Here is a 22,129-nt window from a genome sequence, read left to right as displayed (position 1 = left end):
AAATAAGCGTCCAAGTTATGAAATTTTGAGTTTCAGGCCATCCAAAGTGGTTAAAATTGGTTCTAAGTGGACTCTAAGGTATAATAGAAGTAAGGTGTGACATAGACAATAGTAGATATTGTTAAAGCATAAATGAAAATATTGGGAATATTTTAATTATATTATTTACATAATCTAATTTGTGACAATGGATTTAATAGATAACGGATTAATTAATAAAGGGTATTAAGGGTATGGAATGATATTAGATTATTTAAAATAATCTAATTTATGAATAGATAAGGTTTAATGGTCAACAAAGATGTTTTAAAATTGGATAAATTATATCATGGAAGACAATATGATTAGAGGGAGATCAGATCATGAAAGATTATTGTATGGGGGAAATTTTTATGGGCTTTTTAAACTAAAAGATTAATCACATAATAATAAATAAATCCTAATAATAACAAATAAATCTTAATATGTCATTAATGATTAAATGGCACCTAAACACTAATTAATGACTCTTGGCTCATGGCCTTATTTAAAAAACAAAAAATTACAAAATAACTAGAAAAAATTAACAACTTATACAAAATAAACAGACTCTAACTGGGCTAGTCTTTAATTAATGCTTCTTAGGCATAAATATGCAAGACCATGACCCAAATTGTCTAGTAGGTTTGCAACAGATGATGGGAAATAAAGTTGTTACTATCTCAAACCAATAATAGAAGTAAGCATACCTATATGTACTATAAAACTCTGAAGCAGTTGATATATCTATATACATAAGCATCTGGAGGAGCTTAGGAGGGATAACCCTAACAAACTAGAACGTTGGTATGCCAAAACATACAATAAACATTTTACAATGTGGTTGAAAAAGCATATGCATGATAAGTATAATATTGATCCTAATTTAATTTCTGAGAAATTAAATTTCTTAGAAAACAGTTCATGCAAACAAGTACTTTCTTATGCAAGCTACATTATCAATGGGTTCACCTTCTATACCAAATGCCTAGATTATCAAGGCAAAATGCAAAATAGTTATGTAACTCTTGTCAATAACACCACGCATGTATTGAGTGCCAAAGATAAAATTCCTATCTATATGGATATGTCATATTTTAGGGAGATTGAGCACATCTTAAAGTTGGATTATATCATATTTCATTTTCCTGTATTCGGGTACAAGTGGGTTGACAATAACAATGCCTTGAGAGTTGATGACCTAGGGTTGATAAAATTGAATTTGAATAAGAAAGGGTATAAAGAAGAGCCTTTTATTTTGGCTTCTCAAGATAGACAAGTTTTTCATGTCCTATATCTTGCTAATAATGGATGGTCTATTATTGTGTTGAGAAATAAAATAAATGATGACATTGTGGGATATGAAGAGAATGGACTTGAGGATGATCCATTTCATGGGACATCCATTGAAATATATTTTAATGAAGATAATACTTTGTATGTCAAGCATGATCACAATGAAAGAATATGGATTTCAGAGAAGGAAAAATTTCACGATAAGAAGACAAAATGTATTCTCAGAAGGCATATAAAAAGCCAAGACAAGTACAAAAGGAAAAAGAGGCACTACTACTTGATTATTGGGAATATAACATTATTATTATGTATATGTATAGTTTAATCTTTTCTGTATGTAATTTAATTTGGTTTGTTATATCATTTTAGTTTATTATTCTATTTTGTTGTATATATGCTAGTTTTGTGAATATTGGTTTTGCTCTACTGTATATATGTTGGTTTTGTGAATATTACAATGCGGGGGGCTACTAAAGATGAAAGTAGCACCATATTTAAAAAAATAGCTACAAAACATGATGGTTATTTGTCAATACGTGATGGTTACTTGGAGCACACATACACATGTTAGTCACATAGACTTGCTAGAGGACTTAATTATATGACCCTTTAGGACTCAACCAACAAGTATTCAAGAAAATATGTGATGGCTGTTAATTACCACTTATTTAGCCAAGAGAATATATGACACACCTTTTGGTGATAGTTATGAACTATCATCCATTGCCAAATTTAACTGACATCTATCATCATTTTTGTAGTAGTGGTGGGTCTTGAAATATTCTTCAACCACTAGTGTTAATGACTTTTGGCAAGCTAGGCATTGGGATGAGCAACCCTTGAATTCTAAGGTTTCTAATAAAGAGTAAAGGAAGGAGTTCTTCCTGTAATTATGATAATCTTAAACTAATGTTGATGGTTCATTTGTTAAGGCTGTAGAAAGAGTGGCATTGGGTATGTTTTGCCTTTCATCTCATGGGTAAATTTAAAATCTAAAGTGGTGAAATTCACTTTGATTATAATTGAGTGATCTCTTAGATGTGTGACACAAGGAAAAAAGAAATTGTACATCAAATTATGGCAGATATCTAAGTCAAATTAAGTATAATCCTTCCTTCCAATTACACATCCGAGAAATGCAAGGCAAGAAAACAAATAGCAAAAACATCTTTTTTTAATGGAAGAAAAGTACTAAAAAATAAGAATGAAATGGCTTGAATTAAAAACAAGCCTCTAACTTGAGAGGATTGCATCAACCTAAATTTCTTCTTTTTGTTGCTACATTCTCATTACCTTCCTCCCTCTTACTTGTCTGCTCAAACTAGACTTTCACAATGCTTCATTACATCCCTAGCTTCTATATCTATAAGAGAGATTTTGGTCAACGAATTCCCTTTTGATGATCTCTTTGATGACTTGACTGGTGCATCTCCATTGGATGTCTTTGACTTCCTCCGATAATGCTGTTTAGCTGCTTCCCCTACCACCGCTGCTACTTCTGCAGTATCTTCTGATGATGACTCACCAGCTTGAATTGTGCTTTGATGTTGTCTAGCATGTTGTGCTGAGCCTCGAGTTAAAGAATCCGATGAGGGATCTGTATTGGTGTGTCGGTGGCGTCGAACATGCTTTTGCTCATCAGAGCCCCGTCGGGTTGGGGAATCCAAGCTAGAGTCTTTAGTTGGTTTAGACCTTGGAATCTCTTTAGTGCTCATAATTGTTTCACCCTTTGTATTGTTATTACCTGTATAGAAATGTGTTGGTAATTTCTTAAACAAAAAATTGCATTACTAATTTTTATTATTTACTCCTTTACAATCAGTAGTACGATGCACAACATTTAATGCCTAATAGTGTCTTGAATGAATTTGAATCTTCCCAATATCTCACTCTCTCCTTTCACCAGATCAAAACATGAACAGTTCAAATTTAATATTTTAATAAATTATTATTAAAATATCTTATAAAAATATGTAAATAATTTTAACTAGCAAAAAATTGACTTGAAAATAGTTGGCAACTGTAATATAAAATATAATATAAAATTTTAATCCATAAAATATTTTAATAATTTTTTAAAGATATTAAATTTAAATAATTTACTTTTAAATCTAATGGTGGGGACAGAGAGGGATTTAGAGGCAATTAGGATCATTTTGAATAAGATTGTCTCTAATAAATGTATACATGTGCTTATAATAAATACCACCTCCAATTATTAATATAAGAGCTAGTTGTCAAATTTGAGTATGTCACATCCCGCAAAAATTGACCCTGGTAATGGATATAAAAAATCAAGTAAAGGGCCAATATGGAAGGTAGACTGGCTGACAAAGCCAAACATGACATAAAATCCAGATGGGGCCGGAACTGATATTTTTAGAATTATCGGTCTAGAAAGGGCCAAATGGAAAAATTTGAGAAAAATTCTAGAAAATTCTCTAAAAATGAAAAATTGGTGAATTAGAGGTTTTGGAATCTCAATAGAGGCCTTAAAGGTGAAATTGGTGTGAAAATAAGTTATTATGAAATTTGCTGAAAACGGAGGTTTTTTGGGAAAAATAGCAGAAATTCGGTGAAGATAATTATTATAATTATTTAGAAGCCTCAATAATTCCTAAAAAAATGAAATAATTATATAAATATTTATTAGAATTTATAAAATTGGTTTCAAGCCTTGGAAGTACAAGAAATTATTTTAGGGAATTTATTTCCAAAAGTCTTACTGATAAAAATCAATGGAATATTCTTAGAATTTTACACATGGCATGATCTGAAAGTTTGGAGCATTTAATGGGGCCAGGTGGCCTCCTAATTTGCAAAAAATCATGCCTAAAATGAGAGGGAGAGGGCAGATTGCTTGCTCTATATATACCTCCCCCAAATACACAAAAATAGTAAAAAAAAAAATTGATAAAAGTGGGGAGGTGCTGCCAAATTAGCTTCATGGACTTGAAAAAGGATCTTAGTAAGTGCTTTTGAAGGAAGAATTACCAAGCTTTAGTCAAGGATTCATCAAGGTATGTTTGAGCTTTATTTTGGTTAAGATTCAAGCTTGTTTTGGTTGAAAAATTAAGTTGTAAACTAAGGTTAAATTGCTGCCCATTTTCAATTCAAATGAATATATGTTAGGGAAGGATAGAAGCCTTGAAAATGAGTTGGAATTGTCATGTTTAAGTGATGTTTGGATTGATTTTTGGAAAAAAATCAAGTTAGGTTCCTAAGACATATATTTTCGCTAATATGAATTCATGAGGTAGGGGGTTTGTTTTGATGTGTTTTGATAATTCCAATGAGTTCAAAAGATACTTTTGTGTAGGGAAACACCAAAAAAAAGTATTTGGAATCTTTGAAATCATTGGAATCAAAAGTAAAAATTTTGAAATGTAATACCCCCTATTTGGCCAAGTCAAATTGGAAAGGAAGGAGTGTGATTTTAAAAAATCTGATTTGGTATTTGGATTTTACATGAAAAATTATTTTGGAATGAGCTAAGAGATTGATGGAATCAAAGGAGGAATAATTATGTCAAAAATCAAAGAAAAGGGAGATTTGAGAAGGTTTAAGGTTAAATGTTTGTATTCAAGCTTCAATGATTGTTAATGTGGCTTGTGATTATGCTTGAATTGATAGGTCTTATAGAGAAGAGCCAAAGAGAGTATTAAAACCTCAAGAAATCAAGTTGGTTCAAGTGTAAGAGGTAGTATTGAATCTAATTTGATTGTTTTTCTTACTTACTTAATGTGTATGTGTTGCTTGCCTGTAATACTATGAAATGATTGGTTTACACTATGGTATGGAATGTTCTTTGATGTTTGACATGCTTTGGTGAAATATATTGATATGAAATGTGAATATGTACTAATTTCTTCAATGAAGTAATGTGCTATTCATGGAATTGGAAATGATTATTATGCATTGTGACATGTCACATTTTGTGAAGCATGATTAATATGATAATTATGGTTCATTGCTACTGAGATTTCTATGAAATCTCATTCCCCTCTATATTTAAACAACACCGATAAGGCAAACGACTGGCGTAGATAGAGGTAAGGAGGGGATACCATCTCAAGGAAGAATAGTGTGAAAGTTAGATGGAATTATGCTGAATTTTATGCATAAGTTTTGTAATATCATGAATCATTATGTATTATTGCAATTCTATTGGAATGTTGTATTAATGATTGAGAATGCTTTAAATGTGAACAATTGAATAATGAATTATGTTTAAGTATGTACTATGTGTTTGGAAAGGCTATGTAAAAGGAAAAGGCAAGAATTGAAGGGGGAAAAAAGGGATAAAAGTTGACTTTTTAAGGTCAAGTTTGACGAACGAAATTTCATGTAATTGGATAAATCTTGAGTTGAAATTTGGCAGGTTTATAGAACATATTTTAGCTTTAAAACAAGCGATATTTCATCACATTTGGAGTTTTATACAAAAAATGATGCCTTTCTAAAGTTGGGCATAAATCCTGAAAAATCAAAAAATGACCAAATAAACAGTACCACTTCGAATGAAATCTAGGATTGACACATGAGTTCTGGACACCGAGGAGTATTTTTTTTGTTTAAAGAGCATGTTAAGAGCTTTCCATAGAACTTGGAACCATTTCGTTTCAATTTTTCTAGAATTAGTTATGAATTTTCAAAATTTGGCCTTGGCAAGGGTTATAATGAATCGTAATCGAATTTAAGAAATTTTAAAGTTTAACTTTTTCTAACTTTAAGGCCATAATAAATGATCCAAAATGGTTCCAATTGAGATAATATGTGACATAAAAGTAAGGTGTGATACAATAGATTAAGAAAATTAATCTAGTTAGTTATTTGTAATAAATAAGTGTTATCTTCCATAAAATACCTTTGTTAATCATATGTATTAGCTAGAACTACTATTTGATGAAACATTTCATATGTGCAACTACTACAAGGACTATTTCAGAAAAAAAATGAATAAATATAAGAGACAAAGTGAATTAGGTTCATATACTGAGGACTAAATTGAAAGTCAAATTGGCTTTTATATTAATAACCGAAGGAAGCATACCTTAAATGAATATAATTTATGTTAAATATCTCATTAAATACAAAGGCAAACATATCTAAGGTGATCAATGAGATTGATATATACACACACACAAACATGTGTGTGTATGTGTTGAATTTGAAGATTAAAAAATGTAAGTTAATAATAATAAACTTGTAAAAAGTGTACAAAAATATTTTTCCTTCAAAGAAATAAAATTGAAATCGATTCTGAATTTTTTTTCTTTTTTCTCTTTTGCTGTGGCTATTTGCATAAAAATAAAGAAATCAATTGCAGACATATTTTAATCATTGTACTACTTCCAGTTCTTAATATAAGAGCTCATTTCATTTTTATTTTGGTCCTAAATATAAAACCCCAATTTACTTACTCTCTCATAATTATCTTTTTTTTTCAAGATAAGTTTTTATAATAATGATAATTCTAGCCAAAAGATTTAATTAGTAAGAATAGTTTAGGAAAGACGATATTTGTTTAGTACAAATAACTAATTTAACTAGTTTTCTTAATCTACTTAAATGAGTCAACTAGCTTTTATATTAAGAATCAGAGCTAGTATTCTAAAATGCGTTATATTTAATTTTTTGGTTTAATAGAAAGGAAGGTTTATCAGCATATAAAGACCTTGTTGTGCCTTGGTGGAGTTTTCTGCCGGCGCCGCAGCTGCCAAGAGTTCTGGAGCTTCTGATGCACTGTTTAATGTTGTCATCTGCAAAATTTTCAAATTCCAAATTTCATGTCATGCTTTAGAAATGGAGAAGGGAAAAAATGATATTCTTTTTTATCTTAAATATATGAATTAGTCGAGAAACTTATTTTAATTCTAATTAATTTATTTCTTCTGGCTACTGTATTAGAAACTTATTTTATCGATCAGAAGCTTTATATAAAAATCTTGGCACGAATTATGACAAGAATCTAAAGAGAAATTAGGCGCAAATTATTGAAGAAAATAACATCCAAATAGGAGAGCCCACCCAGCTTGGCGTATTTGCAGATGGACCGTCTAATCCAATATGCGCAACATGCTTTACATCTGTTGGGAATCCAATCTGCATTTCATCATTTTCGTCTTTCTCTTCTGTAAATTTATGGCAAATATTTTCAGTTAAAACATTACATATAACTCCATAGATACACAGTCTAATAAAACAAAATAAAAAGTAAATTATAATAACTCTTTGTTGTTAATGACAAGCACTACTATGCAGTCCAAAAAATTTAAAAAGGTTTCAAGCACGATAAAAAATACTCCTCTGGTCCTAAATATAAGACCTATTTTATAGTGTAAATTATACAACAAGATAGGTCTTATATTTAGGACCAGAGTTGTATATATTTATTGTACTAGTTGATTGCTAAGGGAAAAAATTAATTGCTCTATTCTAACAATAAGCACAAGACTTCCTAATTTTAATGGTTAAATAGAACCAACGAACATTACAACTTATTATTTAAATTAAAACAAAAACTAAATATATAGATAAATGAATTTAATTCGATTTGGGAAGAGAAGATTACTCTCACCAAATATGTTGGTTATGTTATTTTTGAGTCCTTTAAAGATGCCTTTCACCTTTGTTGCCATTGCAGATTATATATACACCACAAACCTTTCTCCTCAAAGGTTGGTGCTTTCAATCTCCAATGGAGCGAATTGGATATACATTAATATTTGATTCCTGAAATAAACGAAAATATAAACGTTGCTTCGATATTCTCAACATAAAAATTAATAATCAATACCAATATTTTTCGTATTCATATCAAATATTGAATATATAACAAACTACTTTGTTTGCAAACTATTCTCGACGAGGGCAACTCATTCCTTAGATTCCATTGAAGTACAAGAGAGGCCACCTAGCTCTTGGTAACAACACGAAAATTATTAGGAAAAAAGCAGAAAAATGACATTTGAATATTGAAATTCCTATTTGATCACTTAAACAATGAAAATTTTTCTTTGAGCACATATGACCAAATTCGGATTTGAAGTTTGTTAAAAAGATCAAATTACTCTTTAATTTTAGTTTTTAAAAGCCATCAAGAACCCTCATTGACTGGCCAATCACTAAAGCTCCGGTGCCGGTGAAGGCTGCTAGAGTTCATGTGGGTTGTCAGAGCTTCAACGGTTGGCAATTATTTGTTTAGTGACTTTTTTAAGTCTAGTAACCCAATTAACAAATTCTTTAAAGCTATTAACAAATTTGGTATAACAGTTAACAATAAGTTTCAAAAAATTCAAAAAGTAGCGTTTTTACAACTTCAATAATACGGTTAACAAGTCATATACTTATATTAACAACTCTCATAACAAGTTATGTAATAATATTAACAACTTTCATAATCATGGTGATTGTGTAATAAATGGAAAAATTTTGTTGTACAATCTTCATGGGGAGCTAGTATTAAAAATATCAACCTTTAGAGGAAAATTTTGTTAATGGCGTTATGAGAGTTGTTAATATCATTACATAACTTGATAATCGTGTTACCGAAATTGTAAAAATGCTACTTTTTGAATTTTCTAAAAATTTATTATTAATTGTTATACTGAACTTGTTAATAGTGTTAAAGAACTTTTTAACTGGGTTACAAAACTTGAAAAATTTTCTATTTATAATACCATGACTAATCTTTCAAATTATATGGTTAATGGCATTATGAGAGCTGTTAATATAGTTACATGATTTGTTAACCACATTACAGAAATTATAAAAAAGTCACTTTTTGAATATCTTAGAAAATTTGTTGTTAACTGCAATACTAAACTTGTTGATAGCTTTAAAAAACTTGTTAATCATATTATAGACTAAAAGAAACCTATAAAAAATAGTTGCCGCTCGTCGGAGTTCTGATGACTGATCATCAACCAGCTGTTTGAGCTCCAGTGGCTACCACCACCATCAAAGCTCCGGTGACCGGTCAATCAATGAGGGTACTTGATAATTTTTTGTTTTAAAGGGCAATTTAGTTTTTTCAACAAACTTTAAAATCCCAATTTGGTCATGGGTGCTCAAAGAGGAATTTTTATTATTTAAGTGACCAAATGGGGATTTCAATATTTAAGCGTTATTTTTCTGTCTTTTATTTTTCAAAATCACTGGGCATCAAAACCCCAAAATTTTGTGTGCCATATATTTAGGGAAAGATTTTCCAAAAAAGTTTTAGACAATTCTCTTTCTCTTTTTCATCTTTATGACACAAAAGCTTCAAGCAACTACAAGAACACTAGTTAAAATTGCACATCCATATATCTTACCGTGTTTAGTGTTGTTATTCTCAAACTATATATTGTACTCCTCATCCCTTCAATCCTAAATATAAAAGATAAATGAGGTTTGCTTTACTGTTAAATGTACAATTCTAATTCATTTCAGACCAAAATTTATGATTTTACCCCGAAATTATATCGATGACTGCATTCCATGAATGTGGATAGTTTTGATGTAAATAATTAAATGGGATAGTTTGCAAACGAATAACCAACTAACTTATCTCGTTAATATTTGTAAGTGTTATGAAGAATGAGAAAAGTACAAAGATTGAGATGAGGGAGATGGAGAAAATAAGAGGAAATTGGAGGAGAAATTAAGGGGGAGTTCTCATTTACTTCATTGTCTCAAATGTGTGTACATCATCTCCTATTTATAGGACCCCAATATTGAAGACTAACCTAAAGAGTTACAAGTACATAAAGAAAGGAATTAAGCAACATAATTGTACAATTGGAGGTTATAGGAAATCAATACTTGAAACCCTTCAATTTGGGAGTTATAAGGTATAATGCCATTAACCATGAGAAGGAATCCCAAGGGGCTAAGGAGTTATGAACATCCACACAACATAATATTTACAACACTCCCCCTTGGATGTTCATAAATAAATATTGTGCCTCATTAAAACCTTACTAGGAAAAACCTAGTGGGACAAAATCCTAGTGAAAGAAAAAGAGTACACAATATACATTGAAGCTGTTTCATTAAAAAAACCTTAACAGAAGAACCTCGTGGGACAAAATCTTGGCTAAGGAAAAGAGTACAACATGATTTTTACTCCCTCTAATGACAACACCACTTTTACTCCCCCTGTCAACAGCATCACTCTCTATCATTTTATCATAATAGAGTATACTAATTTCTCAAGTTGTCCAATGCGTTTTCAAGCATATCTTCTTTTTAGCTGAACTATGCATAGTACGTTGTTATCAAATTATATTGAAATGTATTCCTCTAACATATCTTCTAGATATGTGGAATTATCAATATATTTTTACTTGCACTGAAAAACTGCAAAGAAAGTTTATTCTGAAAAATACTATAATATATCTTGTATCGACATAATTAATTTAATTTGAATAAAATGATATCATATAATAGTTTCATAGAACTACATATCCAATCTCAGTTTCGTTATTCATATGCATACCTGCAGAAACTTATCTTTACCATAATATTGACAATATATGTAAATATTATTATAGAATAAATATATGGGACTTCTAATCTATTTAGTTGAATATATTTTGCAAACAAAATTATCATAACAAAATCAATCATTTTGCAATCATTGATGCATTCAATAACTTGATCTTCAGGTCAAGTAAGATACGAAATTATTTATTTTCTAATATATTTTTCTAAGCCAGATATGTATACTCAGATTATCTTATTTAATATAATATTTTAAGCATTGGATGATTTTCTTCTATATAAATGCTTCTGGCATTTTAAATCCCTCAAGAATTCTCATGTAAACTTCATTATTTAGTGAGCCACATGTATAGGAAATAACGATATCTAACAGACGCATATTTCATTTTTCATATACTGCCAAACTAGTAATATATGCAAAAATTATTGCATCCATCACAAAATATTATGCCTAATCATAATCACTGGACCTTTGTGAAATTCTTTATTTTCACAAAAATATTCATACGTCACGTAATAACTTTCTATTTGATGTGTTTGGACTGCAGGTCCATAATTTTCACATATTAAAATAATAGTTATATTTCCATTGCATCTTTTCTCCTTTCCTTTTTGCTTTTGGCCAAATTTCTACTTTCATATAAGATCCTCTTTAAAATCACGTGATATTATTATCAAAAACGTTATCGACAACTTTATCTTTTTGGTTCCATTTTTCCTCTTGTGACATAACTTATTGAGATCTCTTTATTACTTTTCAGGTATCTGAACCTCTTTTGGGGCTCTTTTTTTTTCAACTAGTTATGTCTCAGTACTCTTCTAGAGCACATGCCTCCTTAATATAACTTTTAAAATTTCATGCTCCTTTTTGTTCAATATAATTATATTGGAACCGATTAATCTCTCATGCTTCAAGCATGTCTCACTTTTATTTATACTAATTGGAGCATTTTCAGTTGGAATATGAGATTTAGTAATACTCATTTAGGTCAATAATAGCATTTAGCACATATTTTGTAATATCTCATAGATGCATTCTTTGATGAACTTTTGGTTCATACTATCATATATCTGAGAATCTATACATGATAATAATAATGCATTCTATATGTTATCTTTTCCAGCTACTCAATTTCTCCCCCTCATGTTGGGAAAATTTTGTCGAATGACAATCAATTAATCATGCAGTATGAGTCTCCTCAATTCATTTGCTTCTTTTAGAAACATCCCTTTTGTTTCTTGACTTGATTTGCATAAATGTTGCAACATATCAAACTAAACAAGCCAACCCTGGGATGAAGATCTTGTTCTCAAAAGTATTGATCTAGCTATTCATGGAGGCTAATAATTCTGGCAGATCATTCTGTTAAGTAGACTTTTCAATTATTTTTCTAACAAATGCATGTTAATCACTGAAATTCTGGGATATAAATTCACAATCTTTTTCAATAGAAATTTTCTGGATCTCATAGTCTGGAACTTGTGCACTCAACGTGATGATTACTCAAATAATTTTGCAAACTTCAGGTTGCAAATTAATAATAATACATGTAACCATCTTATAGATGCATCTATCAAATTTATTAAATACTTGTATGGTTTGCATGCTATTGGTATGGGCTCATATATCTGAATTTGATATATTTCCAGAAATGTAGAGATTCATTTTACATCATAACTAGTGATATCAATATAATCAATTTTTCATTGAGAATAAGCAGCATATGAATTATTGGATCATATAATATGTTGGCTATTCATGAAGAATCTTTTGGTTCTTCAATGAATGTCGATACATAATCATCAATAATTTGTTACATCATATATATTATTTATGATAATCAGACAAGCCACCCCAACTATACATTAATTAGGCGAGTAAACTTCTGGTTTACTGTAACAAGTTTCAAGTAAAACTCTATCCAACATCAACTCACACTTGTATTTAAACAGTCTCTCCCCTTCAAGTGTGAGTCATAAAAACATGTTTTCCTTATTCATGTATTTCAAAAACAGTGACTGGCATATAATAGGCTAATAACCTCTATCACTTGGAAGTCCAAGTACTTCCTAGTTCATATATAATTATGGATTTTAATTCGATTAGGCTATTACTTTTCAGACTCTTTCAAAACCGAAGTTCTAATGTAGATCAATGGGTCATTTTTTTTACCATTAATTCTTTATCTGCCCATAAAGAAAAATATGTATTAGTTCTTTAGGAACTATATTAATATTTTTACACATAATTCTTCAGGAACTAAGTAATTTGAGAAGAATAAGGAGACAAATTCATCTTAATAATATCGTAATACATAATAATAAATAGTTATAAGTATCATAAGTTTAACTTGTAATATATATAGAATTTACACATACTGCAAAGATGATTTTGTCCAACCAATCGAAATTAATATCAACTATTTATAATAAATTTTCTTATAAAGTTAAATAAATTTTCATTTTCTCAATTCAAATGTGACATAAATATATAATTTTTTCTCTCAAATGTCACAGCAAAAACTAATTTAATTGTAGATATACAATTTTCTTTTATACTTTTTCAAAATGTATGAACTTAAAGAATTAAATAATGTTTGAATTAATCCAATAATCATAATTTTTAAACTATAATTATCATTTGCACATGCTTAATTTATTCTCATAAACAAACTCATATAATTAAAAAGAACACAAATATAGAATATCTTTTAAAATAAACTTTCTGAGAATAAAGTGTAAAATTGAACTTATAGTCAAAACTTCTTAACTTTAATATATATTATTTATTTAATTTGTAATACTCAAAATATATCTTTTAAAAAATTACATACACATTGTATGAATACTTAACTTTTCTTTCTCATCTAATTTCTTGTTTAGTTAAACTCAAAACAATTTCAAATGCTCACAATAAAATTTATTGTCAATAAATCACAATAAATCATTCAAACTAAGATCATACAAATAGCATATAAATAAACAAAATATGAACAATATATCATCTCTTTAATTTGTGCACAAATAGCACAATAAAGTACCAATATCATAATATGACCTTTTTTTTTGGCTATTCTATTGATATGAAAATAAATTATATTCACAATTCATATTCATAAATATGCAAGTAAATTGGCACCATAAATTAACATTTCAAAGTGACCAATAACTACTTTTAATGTTTATCAATATCTTAATATCAAATACTTATAATAATATATTTCTACCAATCAATCACAATAAATTTAAAATAATATTATATAACCTTCTGGATATAGCCTTCTGGGCTAATGATTATATTTTTCAACTTTGACTAATTTGAACATATTTCTCTATAAGACATTACCTTGGGCATTATAACTACATTTTCATACTTTTCATAATATCTCTTGATCTTTTGATTTCATAACCAATTTTAACATTTACTTTCAATAGATTGGTACATATATTTGTCTATATGACTTATAGTCATATTATGATATTTACTCATAATTGTTTTTGACTATAGAGGTATCAATATCTCCTCAATTATGGTTTAATAGCTAAAATCAAATATTATTGCCCTTTAATTATTAATTCCAATAGTACAATGTGGGCATGCTCTTTATCACTCTTATAGACATCTTCCTTACTTTCAGTAGCACATAATCAATTTATTCAAATATTAGTCTTCAGGACTATAGTAAAAATCTTTCAAATAAAGCTTTTTTATGCCATTTGATGTTTGAACTATTAGCCTTCAGAGCTTTGATACTTGTCACAATGTAGCCTTTAAGGCTTCAATACTTGTCACCATGTAGCTTTCAGGGCTTTGATATTTGTCACTATCAAATCATCAAAGTGCCATAGATTTTTCTTGTCATTCCATTTAAAAGCATCCATAGTGTTCTTTCACAAAAGAACAATTGCAAAAGTGATATGACTTTTGGTCATCTAATCACATATGGCTTCTAGCCATTTAATAAAATGAAATTAAATAATATTGTAATGAAATAAATTAAATAAATTAAAATTCATAATCAAATATAAATAACATTATATAATCATATGTACATAATACTGTGATAGATATAAAATGACATAATATAAACCAAACAGATATATGTAAACAAACAATAGAACAACAAGTATGGAAAAATAAATAAAATAAATAACACAATATCACAATGGGAAGATAATAGAATTAAAATGTATAAAAAGAAGAAATTAATAAATAACATAAAAGAACAACATAATATATAGCAAATATATAAAAAATTAAAATTAGACGTGATAATAAGATAAAAAGAATAATTGGGTAAGGAGAAGTTAGTAGAAAGTATTATCATATACTATAAGAATATATTAATTTACAAAGGGCTCATACCTCAAATCTTTAGAGCAAACTCGTGCTGATAACGTGTTATGAAAAATGAGAAAAGTACAATGATTGAGATGAGGGAGATGGAGAAAATAAGAGGAAATTGGAGGAGAAATTAAGGGGGAGTTCTCATTTACTTCATTGTCTCAAATGTGTGTACATCATCTCCTATTTATAGGACCCCAATATTGAAGACTAACCTAAAGAGTTACAAGTACATAAAGAAAGGAATTAAGCAACATAATTGTACAATTGGAGGTTATAGGAAATCAATACTTGAAACCCTTCAATTTGGGAGTTATAAGGTATAATGCCATTAACCATGAGAAGGAATCCCAAGGGACTAAGGAGTTATGAACATCCACACAACATAATATTTACAACAGTAAGCTAATTTTCTAATTCCTATATTTTGAATCGATCAATGAAGTATTAATTTTGCATCCTTATCTCAAAAAGCAAACAAAAAAATATATGGAAGTTACATACCTGGTAATGGCAATGCGACTCGGAAATCACGCAGAAAAGAAAAAATGGAATGGAGTGGAATGAGTGAAAGAATGAACTTGGTTGGTTATGTGTTTGATCTGTTATGTTTCAAGTCGGAATAACCAACCAAGAAGAAAGGGACTTGGGTGCGGAAAACCTCAAATGTCAGAAAACCAGTTCTTGTGGTTCCCAAGCAAATAAAAATCAACAAGCGCGCTATTAGGTTCACAGGCTATATTTGGACCCCTCTTCTTTACTTTCGTGAGAACGCATGAAATACGGTTGACAAACGTTTATTTGGGTAGTGTACGTTAGATTATCCAAAAAACTATTAAAAAAAAAGGAAACAGAAGAATGTTACGAAATAATTAATTTGTTGTGAAAATAGAATACTAATTAGTTGATCTAAATGCAGAATTGCTATAGGATCTGATGATAAGGATAAATTATAATTGAAGTTCTAAAAAATAATTCATAATTGAAGTTCTAAAAAATAATTCACATTTTAGTAAATAAATACATTTTAAATAAATTAAATAATAGACTAGTAATAACAGCCAAACAAAGATGAAACTAATATAGACATTCTAACTAATTATTGAAGGGCGAAAGGGCAAATTTACCTATTGTTGTAATATCAAAAAAGAGCACAAAGTAGCGTAATAAAATTTGGGATGCAAAAATACCTATGCCATTACTTTTAATAGTGGGCTCCATATTGTTGTCCATCTGTTGCATGTACTCTTCCTAATAAAAGATGACAACTCAAAAACTATTATCCCATGTGTCAATCCAGACACCATATAATATTTATTTATCTAATAATATATTTAATAATTTATATTCTCTATCCTAATTACCCAATATCCCCTTCCTCTTTCTCTCTCATTCTCCCATTTTTCTTTCGATGGCAATGCGCACACCAACTATGAGCTTGAAAGAATGACTAGAATGATGAGAAGGGAAGTGAATGTGTGTGGCCAAGAGTTTGAATCCAGTAGCTTCAACTAGTCATCAAAACTCATCTTTTGGTTGTGGTTTTAGCGATGATATTGAGCATTCCAGTAGGGGTAATAGTGTCATTCAACCAGAAGCTTCGAGCAATAGGGAAGCAACTCCTCTAGCAAGCGATGTGTAGAACATCCTTCTATTTACATCATTTTGTATGTATCTAGAAGTGTTACAGTTTAGGCAAATCACAAAATAAGCCCATAGATTAAAAATGGGTTAATACAAATTTTGGTCCCTCAAATTTGGGCCTAATTTGGTATTTGTTCCTAAAATTTAAAACGTGTGGTATTGGACTCATGAAATTTGGAGTTTTGTACAAAGAGTTATCCCTTCTAAAATTAGGCATAAATTCTGAAAAATTGAAAACTTACTAAATAAACAGTGTAACTTGACATTGAAACTGGGTACACATGAGCTGGATTTATACTGTGAACGTATTTTTTACTTAAAGACCCGTTGCAAGCTTCAAGTAGGATTTAGGACCATATCATTTTGATTTTTCTAGAATTAGTTAATTTTTTTTTCCAAGTCTGAAGAAATTAAGGATTACTGTGAATAGTAACCCAAGAAAATAAAGTTAAAAATTCAAAAATTTTCAACCTAATGACTTCATAAATGGCTCCAAATGCTCCTACTTGATGTAAAATTGGGTAATAAAGTAAGATGTGATAGCATACAACCACTCTAGCATACTATTGATCACTTCATGCATTATTAAAATCATTCATACATGCCAATATCCTTATTCATCATTCTATTACATTAAAGGCATGTTCATGCATATATCAATAGGAGAAATACTACATGACAATACATAAACACATTCCTCCCATTTCTTCTCTTTTTCCTTTGATCTTCGTCAATGCATAATTCCTATTATGGTTGGCTAGGGGATGATATTCAGGAGAATCTCAGTAAAAAATATTACCATCATGCATGCAAGATAGATGCAAGTATATGACATGCATGCTTGGTTACACATACTTTCACATTTATAAAATGTCATGCTTATATCCTCAACATTTCAAACACACATGACCATGGATTAAACAAGAAATAGAGTAACATTTGACCATTCATACTTCATTCGTCATTAAACAATATCAACACACAAGTATACACATCAAAAGTACAACTAGGTAAGTTTACTACCTTGTGTCATCAAGCCTTCTCTTTGCTTTCTCTTGCTCCCTTTGCCTCCAATCATTTAGGTTGCTTGCTTAACCTTTTCCATTCATCTTCCTTGATGTCTCATGGCCCTAAATATGTTAGCAAACAATGCCATTTACTTATTAGAGCCATGATTACAATCAACATCAACGCTTTACTCTCTTTAAGCCATATTGACTTCTAATCTTTGAGCTTGATTCCAACATCTCTAAAATTAATTTCACATGCTATTCTCTCATAATTTTGCATGTAGAATCTATTTTCGAGCTCAAATTAAACAAAATCCAACATCTTCCTCTTCAGATCAACTTGGCTGAATGCATAGGGGCTAGGGTTCAAAATTCTATTTTCAATTCCAATGCTTCCAAACTTGCTTTCTCACATTTACCCCTTACAATTTTTTTATTTTAAACACATTAGAAGCATCAAATCATCAAAATCCAATCCTATCAAGAACCTAGTCTAGCTGAAATCACAAAAAGGCTGAGGGAAAGTTGGGTTCTTTCTAATTTCTTCACAAAACCACTTGATTCTTGTTCTTTTCTAGCTTTTAAATATGATTCCATCATCAAGCAATCTTTTTCATGACTTAATCACATTTGGACAGCATCTTATTTTAGGGTTTTATGTAGCACCTCCTTTATTATCCTATTATATGTCAATTGGAGCCATTATTCAAGTCTTAAGTATGAGAAAATTTCAATTTCACAATTCCCATTTTCTGGATTTCCGTACACTATTCACAGCAATTTAGGCCAATTTTGAAAATTCATAACTAATTGTAAAAAAATTGAAATAGGATGGTTCCAAGTTCTATAGAAAGCTCTTGGTATGCTCTTTAGAAGAAAAATACTCATTAGTATCCAGATCTCATACATCATTCCTAGGTTTCGTTCAAAGTGGTACTGTTCATTTGGTCATTTTTTAATTTTCCAAGATTTATGCCCAACTTTGGAAGGGCATAACTTTTTGTACAAAACTCCAAATTTAAATATTTACCACTTTTTTTAAAGCTAAAAATGAGATCTATAAGCATGTCAAATTTTAGATCCAGATTCATCCAATTGCTCAAAATCACATTGGTCAAGCTTTGCTCCTAAAAAGTCAACTTTTATCTCTTTTTCAGACCATTCTTGCCTTTTCTTCTTCTTTTCCTTTCATCTAGCTTTTTCAATCATGCAACACATGCATAGACATAATTACGTAGTCAATTGTCCATAAATAGAGCATCCTTAATCATCAATACAATATTTTAACATCGTTTACAATGATAGATAACAACCCATAATAATTTACAAATCATAACTTCAATGACATTTAGCTTAAACTCCTTCCAATATGACTTCCAATTCTTTTCTCCCTACCCTTGACAACACCACTTAAGGTTTCTATTATTGTTTTACATTGAGGGGGGTTGAGATTTCATGAAATCTCAGTAGTAATGAATCATAATTATCATGTTAATCAAGCTCCACAAAATGTGACATGTTACAATGCATTACAATCAATTCAAGACCATGAATAGCACATTATTCCATCAAGGAAATTAGTACATATTCACATTTTATATCAATGTGCATTTGGCCAAAGCATATCAAGTATCAAAACACATTTCATACCATAGTATAAATCAATCAATGCATAGAAACATAAAGCAAGCAACATATGCACATTAAGCAAGCAAGAAAAACAATCAAATTAGATTTAAGGCTACCTCTTTTATACTTGAACCAAGTTCAGTCTCTTCAATTCCTTTGAGTTCCTTCTTGTTCTCTTGCACATGCCTATCAATTCATGCATAAACACACTCTAATTTATCAATGATTCAATATAAACACTAATGCTTGACATTAAACTCAACTAAACCCCCTTTTCCTTGATTTTTAACATAATTATTCCCTCTTTGTTTCCATTCATCTCTTGGTCCATTCCTATACAATTTTTTATGTAGAATCCAAATATCAAATTAGATTTATAGAAATCAAACTCCTTCCCCTTCAAGTTGAGTTCACCGAATAGGGCGTATATACTTCCAAAATATTCCATTTTTGATTCCAATGATTTTAAACACTTCCCAATAGTATATCCCTACAAAAAAAAAACATGTTTTAACCCATTGGAATCATCAAGTCAAGCTGATAGTCTCATTATTTACATACATTCTAGCCCTAAACACATCCTTTGCGATCTTATTTACATACTTTGGGCATAATTAGGTTCCATTGTGTATGAGTTGGTGAGAAATTATGAGGTTTTGCAGTGTTTTTAACATGTTTTTATATGATTTTATTTGTGTGTACTTTTGATCCCTGCTTTGGCATGAATTTCAGGAAGTTTCAGTAGCATTTTCGCCATTCTGTCTGAGGCGCCGCGGCGGATTGACGAGGCGCCACGGCGGATTTCCAAGGTACTCTCGGTGAAAAGCGCCGCGGCGGATGGACTAAGGCGCCACGGCGGACGGAGGTTTTCATGAAGCTCAGGATCATTAATCAAAACGACGCCGTACAGGACAGGGCCGCGGCGGATTGACGGAGGAGCCGCGGCGGATGACCGAAATTTCCAGATTTAAAAGCTGAAGTCGCGCTTTCAACAGGAGGATCAGATTTCAGTTGCTCACTCTCCCTCCAACGCGATTTCTCTTGCTCTCGTCCGCCCTCTCTCATTTCTCTCTTCCATTTTCGTCCAATTCCATCAATTTCCACCGATCAAATCAACCATGGATCTTTCATCAATTCTTGCTGTTTCTACCCTAATCCAGAGTATGAGTAGCTGAATTTCCAAGTTCTTCTAGCAATGAAGCTGACCTGAGTTCATGGAGCTAACAGGGAGTCATTTCAGATCTATTTTCTACCTTCTATTCTAAGAGTCATCTGTTTCAGTTGAACAATTGTGATTAGAATGAAGATTGAGTGATTAGATTTATGTTTCTTGGAATTTAGATCTGATTGAACATTAGATGTGAGTTGTGTCCTTTAGTTCAGTTGAATAGAGGATTCTCTGTTGATTTGTAAATCTAATTCGTTTTACTTGGACTGTTGTTCTGTAAATCTGAATTTTGGTTGAATATGTTGATGATTCACAGTTGTGGTCATTCTTAGAGAATTGCAACTTGCTTCTCAAGTGTTCTTGTCAATTGATTTTCCTTCTCATAGATCAAATAATGAATCTAGTAAGATAGTTGTTTCTGATCTATGTTAAGAGAGATTTGAGCAGTAGCTGAATCTATCCATTAATTGACACTAAGAGACTCCAAATTATAAGATTGAACAAGGAAGGTTGGATAAATTGCTAGGGGAACTACTATCTCTCATCTGAATCTCATTTGCAATTTACCTTTCATTAGATTTGTTTTCTTGTTTTGATTTCTCTTTTCTGAACTAAAGCTCTCATCTTGGTAATTTGATAATTAATAGTGAATTGTTAAGAATTGAAATACAACTTAAGGCTCCTTGTGAAGAATGACCTAGGTAGTGCCTCACTTGCTGCATTTTCCCTATAAAACTTTGATTACCTAGCGACAAGGTTATCAAATTGGCGCCGTTGCCGGGAGCCTTACTTGTTGAGGTTTCTGAGCAATTCACTGGTGTGCCAAGAAAATTTTTCATGTTTGAAAACCCAAAACTTCAGAAAAGTAGCTTTAGTGTTTTTGAGTTGTTCTGCATGTTCACTTTTGTGCTTTGTTGTTAGTATTTTCCCTTTTTGCTTGGTTTAAATTCATTCCACAGGTTGTCAGGAGTTAACACAATTGGATAGGCTGTGAATTGTTTGAATCCTTGCTGTAGCAACCTTTTTCCCTTTTAATTGTTCTTCCATTTAACCTAATGATGTTGGTTGTTTTTATGCTTTTGAGATATTTTTCTTGTTGACAAACTAATACCATTGTGTTAAGGGGTTTAATTTGCAGGAGTGAAGGTGTGAACAGTGTCAGAAGCTGCTGCAGAATTCGTCCATCTGGTTTATCAGTACCAGGCGCCGCGGCGGATAGCACCAGAGCCGCGGCGGATTTCATTCACAGAATCAATCCTGCAAAAGAGCCGCGGCGGATTGCCCAAGGCCGCGGCGGATTTCACCTGATCCCTTCTTAGCTTTTTGTTCTCTCTTTTGACTTCTGTCTTTTGTCTAATTGCTTTTTCACATTTATTTTATTAGTCTATCTAGTGTTCTTTAGTTGCATGTCCCAAGATAAAGGTCTTTTACCTTTTGATGGGGAAATCAAGAGAACTCTTAGGCAAATCAGAAAACCAAACAAATAGCTGAGTCTAGTAAGCAACCTATAGTGAGTGACTCTCTTCCTCA

General features: G+C 30.7%; 1 protein-coding gene across 1 annotated transcript; it reads right to left on the bottom strand.

Moving 5' to 3' along the window:
* Positions 1-2,630: 2,630 nt before the first annotated feature.
* LOC114759282 (CRIB domain-containing protein RIC10-like) lies at positions 2,631-7,448 on the bottom strand (the record flags this gene model as incomplete). Its single annotated transcript, XM_028948442.1, has 3 exons — positions 2,631-3,058; positions 6,992-7,076; positions 7,345-7,448. Coding segments are annotated over 3 exons (617 nt in total), but the record flags the coding sequence as incomplete, so codon positions are not given.
* Between the last annotated feature and the right edge of the window lie 14,681 nt (positions 7,449-22,129).

Source organism: Neltuma alba, unplaced genomic scaffold (genome assembly GCF_004799145.2).
Source record: "Neltuma alba isolate B1F8T4 unplaced genomic scaffold, ASM479914v2 tig00010811_pilon, whole genome shotgun sequence".
In the NCBI taxonomy this organism is placed as follows: domain Eukaryota; kingdom Viridiplantae; phylum Streptophyta; class Magnoliopsida; order Fabales; family Fabaceae; genus Neltuma; species Neltuma alba.
Note: the sequence above shows the minus strand (reverse complement) of the source record. Positions and strands in the feature narration are given on the sequence as shown.